We start from the raw sequence: 19,621 nt of genomic DNA on the forward strand, positions 1-19,621 counted from the left end.
TATCAAACATGCATAACTCAAATTTCCTAAGTATCATGCAATGCACACACTTACCAAATTCTGTTTATAGACACTTCTCTTTCAGAACATTACCTCAGAAGGACTCTGAGGTTACCCATCAGGTACAGGTGTTTAAAAAAACCACAAAGTTTAAAGCCTTCCATCTGTAAGGCGAGCTGCCATAAAACCACACCGAACCAAGATTACATTCAAGAAAGCCTTTGCCCCTCACATGACTAAACAGTTATTAAGGGCAGACAGCCTTTTAGAAAATAAAGGCTCCTCCTCCCTCTTCCACTACCCCACAACCTCAGCTTGTATCTGATTTTCCAGCCTTTTTATATACACTATAATGTGGTCAGTGTTTACAGATAAGACAAAGAATAGGCACAGGTTTTGTCATGATTAGGGAGTTAAAAATTTCATGCAAGTAGTTTTCATGCAGGTAATGGGAACAAAAAACTGCAGGGACACTAATGGACACTTTGAATGGATTGCATCTCCAGGTAATGAGATTATACCTTGAGATTGCATTTACACAGCTTTTGTACACTTTGGAAGATTTCTGCATTAAAATATACAAGTTATTAATATTGCAGCTAAGACCTGGGTACAAATTATAGCTCTCTGAATTTACACCGTGTGATGTATTACCAATTCCCTCTCTTACAAGTTAACTTGCATTACACTGATAGTCATGCAAGAGAAGCCATCCAAACTTCTGATAATTATATTCAGGTCTAACTTATTTCTGATAAGAACCATGTGCCATGTAATATATATTTGCAGGAGCAATAACATCAGGAAATCAAATTTTTTATTTTACTTTCTCATAAAATCTAAGGTTGGAAAGGATCTCCCACATCATCAAGTCCAGCTTTTAGCCAAGTAACACCATGCTCACTTTATCACTTTGTTTTGATCAGCTGAGTAACCAATAGATTAAAGTGGGTAAATTACATAACGCTAAATCCCCAAACAAAACAAAAAGTAAATTTTGTTTTAAAATATGGTAAAAATGGGCAAATAACTGTATTTTCCCCAAAATCCATGAAATACGCAATTCTGCAAATAGACTTTCTATATGTAAATTAGAGGGTGAGTGCCACTACTGAAACAGAAAAAACACTACTTAGTATATAAACAGCCTGCTGTACTGAGAACAAAAAACATCTCAAAAAAGTTAACATGATGAGTGATTCTGATTTCTATTGACACCTGTTGACTACCAGGTAAGTAGCCTAAAGGTGATTAAAGTATACTTATTGCTATGTACTTCATTAGAAGAAAAGACATCAAGAGCGAAACAGTAGGAATAGTGTGATAATATAGTTCCTCTTCCTCACAAGGAAGCAGACGGGGTGTATTTTAAATACTCTTATGGAGCAGAGGGAATTTTTTTTCACAAATCCTCTGAAACATGAAAACTGTCCACATTACTGATGCTTACCATCCCATATAGAAAAAGTGAACCAAAATACAAATGGCATTAAGCTTATTCAACTTCAAGCACAAAGTTTTTCATTATGTAGCATGGTATACTATTGAATCCACCACCTCTCAACAGTCTCTCTTCTTTCTTCTGCTTTAATGATGAGACAAGAGCTGAAGCTTGACTATGCACAAGTGGCAGACAGAAGCAGATGAAACAGAATTGCAGCCCTTCAAACCTGAAGGGAGCTACACTGAAGAACTCAGAATGTTCACACTGACCACAGGGATTGCTGTATGTCTGCATGCCTGGAGCCAAGTTTCAGCTCCTCTCAAGGCCATGGCAAGATTCCACCAACATAATGTAGATTCCATGCTTCCTGTCTTTACCTTGGTATGGCTGTTGCATACCGAGCAGGATGACAGAGTGATAATCCCATTACCTATTTGATCCAATCATATCTTCTCAAACAGTTCACCAGATTTTCACATATGGAAATATGACATTCTCACGATTAACTTAAGCAGCAGCTTGTTTTGCATAAGTGGACTACTTCACAGACATAAATACCTGTCTCCCACAAAAAGCTGCTACAATCTATTATCAAGAACTGTAACACAAAGAACTTTTGACCTGGGAAGGAGGAAAAATGAAAAGCAGCAAATAAAGGGGTCAGATGAGAACAGTTTCAAAGTGACTACAAAACTCATCTGTATCAGCTACATTAAAAGAACACAAAAAAACCCCAAAGTTGGTTACACATCTTACACTAACTGCCCATTGCCATTTTTTTTCATCACTGTTAAATTCTTAATGCAATCTAAATGATGCACTGCTTTCCAACAGGACTAGAAGATTTTGTGAAGTGGTATTCAGTTGGTCATTAACCTATCCCAAACAGTGGCATCATTTTTACTGCTGCTCATTTTACAGGGAGAGAAGATGAGACATAGTACATGTAAGCAAACAGTCCTGAACTTTTTGTTGTAAGCAGAAAAAAACCCACTGCTAATGTACAAACCATGCCAGTACTGCTATCAGAAGTGCCAAGGATCTCCATGACCTTTAAGCAGGCCGAACTTCTGAGATATGCACTTATGTTCAGTCACATTAGCTTCTACAAACTGGAGCAAAGAGTGACCAAGACCTCATGCAAGATCACCAGGATAAAAGGCAATCCTGTAGACTGTAGAGCAGTTCTCATGCCTTATCCTCTGCTCACTATACCTTCTTTGCCTTTATACCCAGCCAGTACCAGCAGTAACCTCAAAGTGCTCTTCTGAACCAGGTAACTTTATACCTCAAGGGTTCATAATGGCTTAGTTGTTATTCATACCCTATAAAGCATGACCTTCAGCTGTAAAAAGACTATTACTTGAAGTCACCATCATTCCGACTGGAACATATTAGAACTGGATTTAATCTACTCTCTGGTAAAAATTATGCAGTTTATCTTGTCAAGAACTAGTGACCAACAGATTCTGGGTTGTTCTGCTAGTAGTAGCAGACAGCAGTCCTCTGACCTTTCTCTCCCCTCTAATTATAAAGAGAAAACAACCTGGTCACTCCAGTTGTGTGACTTAAAGAAGAAAGGACTGACTTCTGCAGTGCTCACACAAATAGACTCTAGCTAACCCACAGACCAGGCTGTATGGGGCTTGGAGCTACCTAGTCAAGTGGAAGGTGTTCCTGCCCATGGCAGGCGTATTGGAAGGAGATAATCTTTAAGATCGCCTCCACTCAAAATATTCTATGATTTTATAACCCTGAAAGCTACAGATGAAGTAACAAAGGCGAACAGGAAAAGAGACTCCAAAGATTTGAAGCCTTTGCCTATAAAAGAAAGGTAAACAAGTTTCATACATATGAATAAATAAAAAAACCCCACAGTAAAGAGGGAGACAAAGGTGAGAACAATGCATGAATTACTCAGCACAGATTGCAGGGGTGGGAACAGCCTCTAAGTTTTGGGCTAAAATGGTAAGAACAGGACAACATTTGTACAGTTGCATGAGGTACTCTGAGTTCACAAGGAGTTTCCAACTCTAATTTGTAGGTCCAAGCCAGTTGCAGTGTAGTTTCCACTGACAACCTACAAAAATTCACAGTAATACACATAGCCTCCAGGAACTATTTGATCACATCTGACTGGATGACATAGCATGACAAATGCCTGTAAGAAGGGAAGGAAGGGAGGTCCAGGCTAGGAGAATAGGGAGGAAGTCCATGTAGAATGGTCCTCCGCCCACAGAAAAAGAATGTTAAAAATAAAATACCAGTACCCAAGGGGGTAAGGTGAATTGTTCTTTTTCCAAAGGAAATTTGCTTAATCCAAAAATGTTGATTTACGATGTTTTTAGTGGACTTTTATAAGAGTAAACAAAAATAAATTATATTTCACAGTTTATCCTACAAATTAAAGTGATTAGTATCACACTGGTAATTTTAGAGTTAGGTGCTTAAGCTTAGAGTCAGATTCTGAAGACTTCCAGCTGTCCATATAGCTTTGGACATTTTCTTAAATGTTTTTCTTAAACGAGAGAAAAGCATTTAGAGTCCAATTAGTTGCCATAAATATTTAAGATCAGCAAAGAATATTACTGTTTTATGTCTGAAAGGAAAGAAATTCTTAAAGATTTAACCACTTCAGCAATACTGTACTACCTAGCTCTCAACTAGAAGCAGTGCTCACAAAATTTGGCTCAGCCTTCAAGAACAACCCAAGACAATCTAGACTGTCCTGTCCTTCTCCCACCTCTGGCCATCCCCCACTACCCCTTTCTTGCCTTGGCATTAGTTTTCACACCAACGTGTCCAAAAAGACAAGCCCACAGCCACACAACACTGTTTTCTCAGAGCCACTTGCTCATCTGGCCAACCGTATTACTCTAAGAGCTGGCTTAAAAGATAGAGTGAGAACATGTAGCCAAGGGTGTCGAATAAAAGACAAGGACAAACTGGGACAGATCAGCTTCAACACCTTATGAAATTGCATTTTCATCAGTGGTGCATTCCTTCCCACAGTTTTAAACAGTACAAAGGAATGCACTGTATTTTGTAAACACAGGTTAATTAACCCATTTGGCCTCCTTATCTGTGCAAGTGACTGAATCTCCACTTGAGGTTCTGTGCAGTCAAACTCACACTGAATTGCTGTTTCAAGTCCTCCAAGGCAATATTACTCTGTACTCCTATCCTGTCCTCAATCAGGAAGTTTCTTCAACAAAGCAAATTAATATCTAGGAACTGGGAGAAAGGCAGTTACTCCTAAGGAATACTACAGTAAATGAGAACATTCTAACTTGATTATTAACCAAAGTATTTTCTTCATGCTGCAATGAACTCGTAACTAAGTGTTAATTAAGAGAACCTGTACTGGAATAACATAAGACTGAGAAGGGTTTTTATGTTTCTCTACACTTACCCTGAAGAATATGATCAGTACACCCTGCACTTGATATACTGACAAAATCGGCTTCATGTTTTGTAAAGAAATTCACAGTTTATAGTTAGGGAGTGTCAAAAACCAATTCTAGCTGTACCAGAGAAACCACAAAACACATTTAATTATATCCCCAAAACAGATGAGCTACTTTTTGCAGCTTACATTCTTATTAGACAGATTATACTGTTAATAACCCCACAGAGTAATTTCAAGCTAAACCTATACAGCTGTCAATTGCTACCAAGAGCAAGAGAGAATTTAAGTCATCCTGCTCTTACACATATATTTTTGCTTTTAGTTTCAGACAGGACAACTATGTTGTCTTCACTTTTTATTTTTCAGTGTACGATCTCATGTGAGGAAGTAGGCAAGAGATCTAAAGAAACTCAGGTCAACTTCATGCTTCTGGAGAGAGTTTGGAAACATCTGTAAAAAGTACTGCTCTCTGCAGAAAAGGAGACAGGCTGAAATTTTTTTTCTATGAACAGTCAAGAGAAAGAATCAACACCTTAAAACAGGAGGTTCTGGGAATACAAAACACTACCAAGAAGAAGAAGAAGAAATTTAAATAAAGAGAAAATATTTAGACTTTTGATAACTAGAGGTAAGAAGTGTACAAGAGAAACATCAGTGCACTATTTGCAGTAGCTGAGACAGGGTAGCCCACAACTTACCTCCTAGCCACTTTAAAGAACTTTATCTTACTTTTCTACACTAAGGAATGTGAAGTATTTCTAATACCAGCAAACTGATTGTTCTGATAATGCCAGAAGCTGTGATAAGCTTCAGTAAACAGGATACACGCATTTAAAAGCATGAACAACATTCTAATCTCTCCTGCAATTCTACTTGCAACTTTATGCTATGTACATTTTTATTTGTCCTCTGATCTATAACTTGGCCAGGAGAGAAGCCAGATCAGCAATTGAGCAAGTTCCTCACCACTTTTTGTTATGCCAGGCAAGGGTGATGAGGGCAGGAAGCAAATTAAACCTTCCTCTGAGATCAAACAGTCTCAGCACAAGCAAATTCTAGTCCAGTCATATACTGAGACACAACTACATCATATTCCAGTTTCTCTGCATTCAGCAGTCTACTGCATGTGAGCATTAGTTCAGTTACCTGTAGTCCAAATTAATTAGGACTAAAACATTTAAAATGTTTAAAAACCATAGCATGGACAAGTGTGTTCTCCCTTATATCTACATTTCAATTTTAAAAATTGACTTTTACAAACACTAAAAGAGGTTGCTCTAAAACCCATGCAACTAACTGTGAGCACTTAGGGAAGTGCAAATGCAAATTAAAAAATGCAGAAACAAGACAGTAATATACCCTATCCTGCTCTATTACTTAGAGGAGCATACACCAGGACAAGTGAGCCAACTGGAGGTTGCAAGCAAAGACTGTGCCCTGGGCTCTGCTCTGGACAGGGGGGAAGAGGAGGCTGAAGCTGGCCCAGGGATGGACACACACCTGGAAGTCATTAGCAGTTCACCCAGTTGGCTGAGGCCAACTGCTCCATTACTGACAGACCTGAAAACATTAAAGACCCCAGACTAACAGCTAAAAGACATTGTGGGGGCAGAGAAGGGATAGAACAGGAGAGGTCAGCAGTTTTTTGTACTGCAGTTCTGCTCAAGGGGTTTGTTACTTATAGGACAAATCCAGCTGGCTGTAGCCAGAGCAAAGGGTGACTTCTCCCACTAGAACCCCTCCTCTGTAGGGGAAATGAAATATTTCCTCACTGCTTGCAGTATGTGCTCAGCACCAAATTCAGTTAAAGGCTTTCATGGTACTGTATGGAGAATTAAAAACAATGTACATGCCCCTAAAGATGTAGATTTCTGCACACAATCCACCTAAATCACAGAACTTACAGACCAGGACAGCAGCACAGACAAAGAAACTGAACTGTCAAGCCAGACAGGGAGGGTTTTGCTTTCTTTTAACATAGGTGACACCAACTCTGAATGTCATTCAAGACTACTTCTCTTTTAAACACCAGAAGTTGTAAATATTTTCCCATTTTCATCATTGTTTTGTGGGAGTGCACAGCAGGAGGCTTTCAGAGTATTTCAGCCTACACACCCTAACTTGAAATACCATTCAGTCTCTAGAAATATAATAGGCCATTAGTTGTCTAATGAACCTAAAAGCTCATTTTCCAATGAATCCTGCAAGCATAACAGTATTTTATTTAAACAGTCTTTAATAAAGTCAGCAGTGCTACAGAGGGACCTTGAATTTCCATGACGTTGTACACCCCGTCATACACCACAACGTCACTTTACACTGTACACACTGCTGCATGCCACCATGTCTAAGAGAACAGAACTTCATTTTCATGTGACACTGTATTCTGTAGTGTCTAATGGTACACTGTAAGAACAAACTCTATAAAAAGCTCAATCTAAACAGATTTTAAAGGAAAAAGAGACCATACCCCATATATTCTTGAGCTATCAGAGCAGTTTGCTTTGTACTGATTCAGGAGACTGCCCCAAAAGTCCATTACTTCAGAATCTGGAAAAAATATTTATCCAACATTGCTTTTGACATTTGAATACAATGAATAATGCCACAGCATAGAAAGTTTTACAGTACATATAATAGACCAGGTGCTGCTTTCCATTTGTAGTAGAAGTTACCAGCATTAGATTTGTGATCTCAGTTTCTATGCATTTAAGGTATATAATTTTCTAGTGTTGATGACTGGACTCTTACATTTAAAGAAGAGATGGGAAGAATGAAAAGAGTCTGCATGCAGAAATAGTGACCTGACTTGCATTCCCAGGATCTCCACTAGTGTTAGACCTAGCCATCACACTGGCTTGCAGTATTTTAACTGAATACTAGTACGGCAGCATAGGCTTACCTAAGCACATAAAATTGAAGCCCAGTTTCCACAACTCGGCAAAAACTACAAAAAACCTCACTCAGTGGAACACCAAGGAAAGCAGACACTAAGTAAAATGATGACTGAGATGACTTTTGGAATTTAATAGAGAATAGTTTTTGACAGGCTCAATCTCACTGTCTGCCTTCTGTACTCCTTAAGGGCCATGAGCTTGCTGCATATGAGACGTTTTCCCTGGTTATAATTAGCAGTTTACTCTCTCAGGTCTTTCCACCACCAGCTTCCAAACTACCCCTTCAGCTTAAGATACACACAGTTCACTGCCCTTCCATGCTTGAAAACAAGGCAGACAAATTTAGACATATTCATTTGCCTTACCATCCCAGTACTCCAGTTTCAGAAAATATTGCACCTATTGCTTAGTTTCAGTGACTTAGCAACCTAAGACTTCTTGGCAATAACAGAACTAAGTTAAATGGGCAAAAATGCATTAATATTAATTTGAGGTTAAAATGTCACTGTATTCTAAGAGAGGCAGAAGTCACCTGAGGTGCTAAAATTTGGTAAGTAAATCCTTCTACACTAAGGCAAAAACTAAGCCTAATTCCTGTTTGGTAGTTTTCTCCTTTCCTAGGAAAGTGATCACAAAAAATTTGTGACCCTTCTTCCAAACCAGGCATGGCTAAGTAACAAACTGAAGCTACCTTATGAGACCCAAGGAAACCCTACACAGCTCTTCTGAAACTTGCAGAGGCAGAAAAAGGAGAGGAGGCACTAAAATCTAGGCTATTTCTAGAAAATCTGTTGTGTACTCAGCAGCACCACAGAAATAACAGTGTACTGATACGGCTTACCCATACCTTTGTTTCATTTAGCAGCATCTGATGGATAGACATTCCAAGATGGGTGTCCTGATCTGATACACCTGTATTTTCCAATCTAAATTTTTTTAAATCCTCCTTTTCCTATTGCCAAATATCAAGACACCACATGAATGAGAGATGACAAAATTGAGCTGAAGTACAATACAAGTAAAACTGAAGTGCCTTCCCAAACTTCTGAGTCAGACCACTTCTTGGTCACAGCTTCTTAAAGATGAACTAGTAAAGTCTATAACAGAGCAAAAGCAGCCTGTTCTTGTACTGGTCATTTCCTCTAACTCAATGTGGTAACAGAAAGAGTGTTTGATAAGTGCACAAGAAAGTTTAAACATTATCTTTCCATATAACAATTTGTTAAAGAAGTTTACTTGGGTCAATTTTTGTCTTACATACAGTAAGACTAACAGTCTTGATTTTAACAGCTCTATCTGTCTGTATGAGAAGGATGAATGGACCAGAGAATATGGCAAAAGTAGAGCCAAAAACACAACACAGGTTTATCAAGAGACAGTTTTGATTCTGTACCTTTGAGATCAATCTCATAACTTGAAAAAGGAAAATTCCTCACAGAAAGTGGGTCAAGTCCTTAGTAGTCAATTGTTAAACAAGAGATAGGTATCAGAATCTTAATATAAGTAGGACATTTTTTTTTCATTTTAAAATTGCAGGATTTAACTATTCTGGCTGGTAAATTGATTATAAGTCTACTCACCGAAAGGACTAAGAAATTTATTGTTACAGCTGAAGTGACTACCTGTTTTAGTAGAGGATGTCCCTATCCATGACAGAGGACTGGAACTACATGGTTTTTCAAGTCCATTACAACACATTCTATCATTCCATGACTAGTGTTTCCAGATGTAGGGGCAATAATATGGATTATAAAAAAAAAAACAAAACAAAACAGTTTCAGAAAGTATCATAAGGATATTTTGCTTCTTCAAAATAGTTTTAAATTATTTTAATTCTTGTCATAAAACTAGCTGTTTGCTAGTCATCCATTATCTGAATTTCTAGTGTCTGTAGATTTTTCAGTTGTTTTCAATCAACTGTTTTATCTGAATAAAACCTAAGAATTATGAGCTTCTTTTGCAGGACAGGGGATAAGGAAGAGAAGCACCCCCACCAAACCAAGCAGATATAGCAATAAATCAAGCTCATTTTAAAGCCATATTTCTGTGGGTGGCATGTCTTGCCAATGGGTTTCTATTCTTGCAATTTCTATTCTATTCTTGCAATTCTGTTGAGCACTTTTTTCTCTTTTCCTCCTCTCAAGGTGAGTTTGTTATAATTCTCCTGGACTAATTCTGGAAAGAGGATTATCAATTGTGGGGGATAGTAAATCCAAGTCAGCTGGCATACTACAAGGCTCAAGTTCTCTTCTTATTGGGTACTTCCAAGAGTCAGGTCTACCTGCCTTCCACTGCTGCAACACAGTCACAGATAAAGGATTACCACAGCTTAATCCCCTCATCAGCATCTAGTCAGCAACAGTGCTCCTACATAAAACTATGCAGTAGCAGGCAACCAGTAATCAGTTCTTTATTTCTCCTACCAGGGCTGTGATTGTGCAGCCTTCAGACCAAGCTGCTTTCAGTCAGTATCAGTTCATACTGCCTAACCCTTTAAAACCAGGAGACATGTTGCATCAGCTCAGCACAGCATAAACAAACACTCAAGAAGTAGAGAGGTGAGGCAGAAATTCTTCAGCTATGAGAGATTAGCTATTTTATAATTTAATTTTAGTGTGAATAAAATGTCAGAAGGCCCTCCTTGCAAAGGTCACTGCCCTCATGTAAGAAAGCTGCAAGAGCCCTTCTGACTGTTTAAGGCTAAGCAAAAAAAAATCACCAGGACTCAAGCAGCTGGTAAGGAACCCAAGAGCTGATAAGCATCTTGCTCTACTATGTCAAGAAAAAATAATATAGTCCTGAGTTCACGATTTGGATCTTGGGAAGGCACTAGAAGGTGAATTAGGATTCACTCATTGCTGTAAAAAAGTAAATGCAAGAAGTGCTGGTTTTGTGTCAGAAGTTACTACAAGATAAACAACACCAAAAGCTAGCAGAACATGAACCAGACTTTGAATAGTGTTCATTAACTAATTGATCTCTTACCTAAAGTTTTTCTGCAGGCTTCTGATCTAGAGGGGGCAAGTCTCTGGTAAAGCATCTTTCTTTAAGTTGCAGAAAATAAAAAATGACTGTTGCAAAGAAGAAAGAATTAGGAGAGGAAAGATTTTCCCAGTTTCAGGTAACAAGTATGTTTCCAAAAAACTGAGAGTGTCAACTTAATAAGTACCATGTCACGGTATCTGGTGGATAGTGTCAAGGAAGGCAAACTGCTCTTTCACATGTGCCTGTTACAGCTTTACAATGTATTCATGCACTAGAAAAAGTATTGAGCACCCACATGATGTGGAAAATAAAAACGGTGACACATATGTCAGTGAGTCACAAATAATACCGGAGGAGGTTTTATTTGAACTAGGGCAACTGGGAAGTGCTAACCCACATAGAAGGAACCTTCCATGACTGCACAGCAATACTTTAATTGTCACCGAGACTGCAGCCTTCAGCAGCAGCAGAAGTAAACACTCCCAGGAGAGAAGAATAGCACTGAATGCAAAATACTGTGCAGGGTGGTCCAGCCATCCTACCCCCACAGGTCACACCCTGCAAAAGCAAATTCACTGTGTCCTGTACACACGCATCTGCTGTTTGCACGTTGTCATGTATCACAAAACATTCCAGCAGTCTTTAAACAACAAGCTGAAAGCAATGTGAGTGTTTACTATTTCTGGATTCAGTTCACATGTCCTTCTGTTTGGAAGGACTGTAAGTCCTTCTCTTACTCAGAAGTAGTTTCATGAAAGAAAATAATAATCATCATCATGTATAAATAAGACTGCCATAGTCTCACCTTCCCACAGTCACAGGGTAGGACATGGAGAGGAAGAAAAAATAATAAATACCCACACAAACATAACTATATTCCACAGCAGTTTTAAGTTTAAATAATTATTTACTATTTCAAATATATTGCAGAAAAGTGAACAGGGCAACAAGGGTTTAATTCTTTAGAAGGCTTCAGTTTTTCTAATCTTGGGTTGGACATATTCTTGCATTACATCAGCAATCCCATATTGACAAGTACACTCCCCAATTACTTATTATTTTAAGTAATAAGCTTGTCAGTAATTGCACAGACAAGGGACTGAAGAAATACAATTGTGCTGTATTGCACCCCAGCACTTAAGTTAGGCATGAATTCCAACAAGTACAGACCAGAAAGTCATCCCAGAGTTGTGACAGAAAGTGTTTTCCTTATTGCTCTGGTCACCTCTGCAGAGTTTCCTTTAATCTTTGTCTTTGTGAGAGTCTGATCTAAAGATAAATGTATTTAGCAGTTCTTCCACTGATTGCAGGAATATTGCCATGTATTTCCCAACTTTGTACTTTAAGTGTTGTTTACCTGCCTTAATGAAAGGAACCTGATCTGCAATCAAACCAACAATAAACCTGTAAGAGTGGCACAGTGTATATATGTGTATATATATAGTGCCTACTGAAAATACCAGTAGCAAGCTAATTAAGCTAATCTAATAAGATGTCATTTTTTGCATGACAGTTTGGAAGTGTAATAAACCATAAGAACCAACCTCAGTATCTATCTGTGAAAAACGGTTTTACTACTGTCTAGAATGCCAAACTCTATGCTATATAAAATGTCTATCAGAAAACCTAGGAGTCAAGTAACAGAACTATGAGGGAGAAAGAAATCCTGCAGATCAAGCCACTCATGCTTTCCAGTGCCAGAAGCACCTGAGCACTATCCACTGGAGCGTGGGGAGTAAGGGAGGTGCTGCCTGCAGCACTGCAGAGCTGCATGCGGACATGCAGCACACACACACCCCCAGCACTGCAGATCAGCACACACGGAATGCAGACACAGCCTCCTCACACTATTTGAGGACAGATACTGCAGAAACCTGCACCTTTTGTTTTTTTTAGATTGCAGAATACAAAGCTAATTTAATGCTGAAACACCAGTGTTTTTAGATGAAGAAACTTATCATGCTGATAAGAGGGAAGGAATTGTTTTCTCAGGGCACTAAAGACAGCTTTCCCTGAATTCTCTCTCCTTTAGTGGGTAAAAAGGCAGATGAGGGAGAGATCTTTCTTAAGGGTAATTAAAAAAAATTAGATGCAAGTTTCAGGCAACCAAATTGGGCTAATTTTAAGATGTTTTTAAGTCCTACTTTTTCCCCCCTCTCCCCACCTCTTCTCTCTCTCCATCCTCTTCTTTGATGTCTTTCTTATTCTCTTACCTCAGCTCCATCTTAAGCATGTCACATCTTTTAATAAATCTATCTAAATCACATACACAAAAATCACAGGATAGGTCTTTTTTTCCTTCCCTTTCTTTTGGAGAACTTATGCTGGGAAAGTTGAAACCACACCAAAATGGTTTGACTAAACCAGGAGCGAATAAGTCAGACACACAGTCAGAATCATGCACTTCCACTGCAGTGAGTTCATGGGTGTGTCAGATCACTGCAACTTCAAGTGGGATGCTTGGATATCACTAGGGCTCCAAGTCCAACATTAATGAGATAATTAACTTAATTCTTCTTCACCATCTACACTTACTTTGGAGAAGATATAAACAGGAAAAAAGAGGAGAAAAAATAAAAGCTCTGTATTAAGTGGCAAGAGTTATCCTGGGGATTCTGAGGATGCTCCTGGTACCCTTTTTTGTGGTAGCATGGGCTACCACACCAAGACTGAAGGCTCAGTCCCCAGCTGAAACTGGTCTTCCTAGTTTTTAAACCTTCAGTTCTGTTAGAGACCTTGTAGTCTCTGCAGTGGAGATACTAGGTATCATTTATCCATACCAGCAAGTCACTTTATCTGGGCAGTTACCTCAGTCATTTGAGCAGATACCAAAGTGCACAGGCAGGGGGATGGGCCAGGGAAGAAGTGAGAGTTAAAGTCCACAATCAACAGGAACTATTTTTTTAACAGTAAAAAAATTAAACAGCCCACTAGATACAGGTAAGACCTATGTTCTTCTCGGGCCCTGTCTCAGCCACATGAGAGTAAGGCAGAAGAGGAAGAGAACTTGGTCCTACATCCAGTATCTTTCCCATCTTTCTGCAAATGGAAAATCTTTTTATCTCAGCTACAGTTTCACTGAAACCTGTAACTCAATGTGTTTAAAGTTGCAGGTGTCAGGGAACTTCATATTATGCACTGCCTGCATTTTTCAGACTTTTCAGGAAGTAAACAAGCCCAAGGGAAAAGAAAAAGTCTGGCAACTTTCCAGCACACTGAGGCACCAGATAAGTGTGTCTGTGATCCAAATGCTACACAGGGTGAGGGGGAGAGAAGGGAAAGGTGTGTAAACTGATATTACACTGCAGGGCAAGGTCAAGAACCTACTTTCCCAGGTAATGACTTGGGACAGGGAAACCCTCATCCTTTCAGGTGGATGGCTATCAAGTTATATGCTTCTACATATAACTTTCAATACTTTCAATATATTTTGCTTTCCTTGATTACTCAAGATTACTTACAATATACCCATATGCTTAATGCAGAACATTCGCATATGCGTAGTGCAAAAATTTTGTCTAATTACAAAGATTTTGTAATGACAGTTATCCAGACAGATAAAACTGCTTCACTCATCATAAAGACAGCATGAAAGCTTAATCCTCACAAAAGCAGGGTTTGATAAAACTCCGGATCTTAATAAAGGTTGCTCTCAGTGGATTACATGGAAACACTAACATTTTGCGAAAGCTCTCTCTCCTGCAACATTACCTCAGAGCAATGTATCATTCATTGTCATTTTGCTTTTTAATGGCATTTACCTACAGGTACCACTGCTATTTGAAGCATCCGGCAAAAGAAAAATGCCACTATGTTTATACTGATGATACAAACATCAGTCAAAAAATTCAGCCAAGCAGAAACTCATGAGCTAGGCCTAAACACTATCCAGTGAACATGACAAGAAAGTGCTTAGATTACTGAAGCATTGACATTATTTGCTTAAGAAGCAAACATCCAAAATCAGCACTTCCTAAGACCAAGAAGTACATCTCCAGAGTAAAGACACTTCCCAGGCTCCCAGTACTGAGAGGTGCCACTTCTTTATGAAGTGAAATTGCCCCTTCTCTGATCAGTAACTGACATCATTCCTCTTTACACTGTCTCATTACATAAAAGGAGACTTAATACAAATTGGCAGACATAAAATCGTTGCAATAGAGACTGAAATAGACTAAAGCAACACTGGGAAGCTAATATTTGGGCTGGCCAGGACAAGCATTGCAGCACTGCGGCAGTGCGCTGTGGCTGTGCTGGTTCAACCGCTGGCCACCACCGAGGCACCGCTCCTGGCCCGACCTCTCCCCGCTGCAAGCGGACAGGAGGGCGCAGACCCTGCGCTCTGATGAGCACCCGACTTCGCTTCCAGCCTACAGCTACAGCGGCGCCTCGGTGACACCGAGACCGCATTCAGCTCAGCCTCAGAGCTGAATCCCTGCCCTGCCGCCAAGCACCGTCGTGCCCCTGCAGCACCCTGGATGGATGAGGCGTGTTTCCGTGATGACGGCCCCTTCCAGGACAGCTTCCCGACCCACCCGGGATAACAAACACATCCCGGGGTGCAGGTATCACCAGACAGCTACCTCTCCAGCACTGGCTTTTGCCACAACCGGTTTCCATCCAGCAGAGGTGGTTAGGGAAGGAGAGTAAGGACATCAGAGAGAAGAGGGAGCTTCAGATGTCAGTGGATAAGCTGCAGGAGCTCCCTCCGCCCGGGGCTTTCCCTTCCCCTCCCGGCCCACGGCAGCGACCAGACCCCCGCGTGCGGCGCGGAGCGGGAGGCGAGGGAGCGGGCGAGGGGCGGCAGGCACGGCGGGGCTGCGGCCGGCAGGAGCCCGCTCCGGGCGGTGCCGGCGCGGCGGGAAGGGGGAGGCGAGCATGCGATCAGCGCGGTGCGGCACGGGGGCAGCGCGGCGCCCCGGAGACGGCTCCCCCCGCTCCTCCGCGGCCCCCCGACCTACCCAGCAGCACGCAGAGCACGTCCAGCGCCACGAAGGGTAGCCGCGTCCTGTCAAACATGCTGGCGGCGCCCGGCGGCGGGCGCGGTGACAGCCTCGGCCCGAGGGGCGGGAGCGCGGCGGAGGCGGCAGGGAGGGGCTCCAGGCGAGGCGCTCGGAGGGAACGGCCCCCCCGCGCTCCAGGTACCACGGAGCAACCGCCGCCGCCCGCACTGCGCTACTGCCGCCGCCGCGGCCCCCGCGCGCCTTTAAGGCCGGGCACGGGCGGCGGGGCAGGGCGGGAAGGGCGGGCGGCGGCGGCTCCTCGGGCCGCCCTCAGCGACGCCCCGCCCGCCGCCGCCGCGGCCCTCGTCGCCAATCGCGCCGCGCTACGCCCCGCGCCGCACCGGAGCCGCGCAGCGCCCCGGCAGCGAGCGCGGCCCCGCCGAGCCGCCACCTGCCCTCACCTGCCGGTGGCTGGAGTCCGGGAGGGAGACGGTCGGTCCTCCGCGGGGAACGAGGAGATAGTATTAGTATTAGTATTAGTATACAAGGAAAAAGCTGTTTCTGCCTCTGGAATTACAGAATCCTCTGGGTTGGAAGGGTCTGGTCTAACCCAGAGGATTCTGGCTGGATCTGGTCCAACCTCCCTGCTCAAGCACCGAGGACAACCTGGCTCCTTCCTCTTGGCACCCACCTTTTTTGTATATTTATACATATTGACGAGTTCCCCTCTCGGTTGCCTCTCTCTTCTCAAGGCTGAACAGGCTCAGTTCTCAGTCTTTCCGCGTGAGAGAGATGCTCCAGTTCCCTCATCACCTTTGTTGCCCTCTGCTGGACCTGTTCCAGGAGCTCCATGTTTCTGTTGTGCTGAGCAGCCTGGAACTGGACAACCTACTCCAGATGTGGCCTCATCAGGACTGAGTAGTGGAGCTGGAAGAGTGATGGAAAATTGCAAAAAAAAAAAAATTACAAAACAGCTGGAAGCAGAGTTGCAGCCCAACCCAAAGCATACTTTTTCCATGTTAAAACTTTTTATTTGGAAAGAAGACACTAAGAAAATGTTTTCTGCATAGCCACATTTTTATTTTAGCACCATTGACGACAAACCAAATGATTTTATTCACCAGTGTTAAGGCTATTGGGCACAAACATGTAGCTCCTGCTACAGAGCACATGTCTGTTTTGTTCAAGGCAACTGCAGGTGGGATGAGTGGCACTTCCCATAGACCAGACATAAGCTTTTCAGCCATTTCTCATGTATTGCACTCCCTAATTCTGCAAACAGCTTCACTTTGTACAATATCCTAACAGCTGAATAACAGGTTTGGGGGGTCAACAAAAGTCAAGTTCTTGAGGTGGAAGTGCCTCAGTGAATATGTTGTATCTTCAACTCTGCTGCCTAAAAAGGCACATAAAGTAGTTCCACATAGAATATATAAGGAAACTCTACATAGTAGGCTATACAGGAGATCCCAGTTTTATCTCAATGCCTAAGCATCATCCTAGCTACATGTCAAAGTGGACAGTTCTGGAGATTAAAACTACTTTATTTTCTTTAATCTGGAGATTAAAACTACCTTATTTCTTTAAGTGCAGTGTAAATTAAAGAGCATATTTTCCTGTGCAACTGTGCTGGGTTGGTTTCATGGATGTAGAAATTCCTGTTGTCTTAAAATGCATTAAGTAATGGAACAAAGTGGAGCACAACCTGACAATGAGGAGAACTGGGCTTTCTTTATGAGAACTGCTGCTGAAAGTGTGCAATCTGCTCTGCTCCTCACAAAGCAGGAACTTGTTCACGAGGTCTTAAGTCAGGAGTAGATAACATCCCCAAAATTGCAAGATGATTAGAAAACCCAGAGGACAAGCAATGCAAACATTTCACGCACATTTGCCAAAATTGCTTTCTTCAACCCAAAAGCATCAGGCTAATCTTGTTCAGGCTAAGCTGCAAACAGCCCCCTTGGTCCACACCCCTATGCAGTAAATTAGAGACCTGAGAGATTGCACTAATTGAAATGGATCTCTTCCCAGAAGAATGTGAGCAAGATAGTGATTACACTTAAAAACACCTGGAAACTGGGTTGCAGCACAGCATTCACTGACAGAAATTAATCACGCTTTATTGTCTTGCAGTTTCTACATCTCTGTTTCACCCTTGAGATGTAGCTTGCCTGAGGGAAGAAGCATCTCTGCAACCTTCTACTAGAATTCAGGAAAGAAAGCAGGCACTGGTTCCTCTCCAAATTTTCCATTGCACAAGGGATATGAGCCTTGCTGTTGCAACCCTATTCTCACCAGTTGGCTTGCTAGGTGTTGGAAAACCCTAGCTGAGCACTGTTTGGGGGTTTGGGTAGCAGTGCACAGTTATAGGCTTTCAGAAGGCTTTTCCAGGCCTCCTTATGCGTGCAGGTATTAACCATGGAAACATGCCAACCCAAGCATTTCCAGACTTAAGTACTAGATTAGCAAAACCCTATGTTTACACGAGGGCTATGTTAGTGTATGTACTGGCATCTTCAGATATGTTGTTATTCCATACAAAAAGGATGTTTTGGTGTAAACTGAAGAATGAGTGAAAAACCAAAGCCTGCATATTTTAGTACCTTTAACAAATAAAAGGGTGTCTGCAGTAGCAACAATGCCCAGGGTGGCAGAAAGGGTAAACTGATGCCTTTTGATTAGAGAGCATCTGGAGCAGTATGTTCCAGATGGGATGGATGTTGGTTGATTATAAACACAAATAGAAATCATGTTCAGCATTAGTTGGAGGTTCAGGGTTTTTAACTATACAACATAAATACCAGAGCTTCTAAATTTCAGTATCTCCTGATATTGTGAAAGATTTGTAGTATCTCTCAACTTCATGGCATTTTTACTGTGTAGGCTTTGCTTGGTAGCTGTCCCTCATAGCAAAGTGATAACTCCTGCCACTGCTCTTAGCCACTATAGTGACCCAATGAGATCAAGTCAGAACCACTCATATGCTTAAAAAAATGCTAAATAACAATTTTGGATGCAAGCAAAAACGAAGGCAGCAGACAAAGCTCATAATTTATGTTGTCTCATATCCCTTAATGAGATTTACATGTTAAGTTAGTCTTAATATTACTCCCTAGAATTTAGACTCTTAAAAATATCTTCCCCTCTCACCTCTTCTCTTCAATATGGTTATTTAGTTGGTTTGTTTGCTTGTTTTTAAAATGGTATCTTTTTATTTGTTTAACAGAGGGCAGTGAGCAGCAACAAACCAAGTTTAAGCCCTATTAATGTCTTTGTTTTCTTCTGTTTCTTCTACAAATTAGGATCTTCAGTGTTTCAACCATTCTTAGAAGTTTTGTGTGTACAAGGATTAAACTCTCAGGAAGTGTATCATCAGTTTCTAGTGGTACTTGTGTGATAATTAATTAGTACTGACCCAACCGGACTCAACTGCAATTAACATTCATATGGATCAGCAGCTTCAGTAAATGACAGGACTTTCCCAGGTTTGTTTCTCTGTAGCTTGTTCTGGGGTGGGAGTCAATAGCTCTGAATTAGCTGTTGCCACTCAGGAAAGGGATGAGAGGGTCACTGTGGATAGTTCTGGGAAGCTGTCTTCTGAGTGCTCAGAGAGAGAACATCACTCCAACCATAGCGCTCGGAATGCTATTAGGAAAGAGAGCAATCTGACAAATCTCATTATGACACATTCCTAAATGCCAGAAATCCCACATCAAAATGGGTAAGTAGAAGCACAGAAAGCACAAAGTAAAGCAGAAAAGGAAGCAGGTTTAGAACTGGTACACAACAAGTTTCAATGTAGCAAAACTGGAACATGGTACTTCAACATTTAAACAGAGAGGAAAAGTCTTCATAAAGTACAGATCTTTATAAAGTCTTTATAAGGTACAGGAGAAGGTTAAATGGGTAACCAGCATTCAGTACTTCGTATCAGCTAAGAACT

General features: G+C 41.3%; 1 protein-coding gene across 4 annotated transcripts in view; it reads right to left on the bottom strand.

Annotated features, from left to right (window-relative positions):
• PLPP1 (phospholipid phosphatase 1) overlaps positions 1 to 16,027 on the bottom strand; it is a 61,258-nt gene extending 45,231 nt beyond the window's left edge. The window contains exon 1 of one of the 4 annotated variants that reach the window (XM_072922024.1): positions 15,697 to 16,027. In XM_072922024.1, coding sequence (XP_072778125.1) covers positions 15,697 to 15,754 — 58 coding nt within the window. In that variant the 5' untranslated portion in view covers positions 15,755 to 16,027. The remainder of the gene's footprint in view (positions 1 to 15,696) is intronic. The other 3 variants (XM_030258219.3, XM_030258220.3, XM_030258221.3) reach the window with 3 other exon arrangements.
• Positions 16,028 to 19,621: the final 3,594 nt, after the last annotated feature.

The sequence above is a fragment of the Taeniopygia guttata genome, chromosome Z (assembly GCF_048771995.1).
Source record: "Taeniopygia guttata chromosome Z, bTaeGut7.mat, whole genome shotgun sequence".
Classification (NCBI taxonomy): domain Eukaryota; kingdom Metazoa; phylum Chordata; class Aves; order Passeriformes; family Estrildidae; genus Taeniopygia; species Taeniopygia guttata.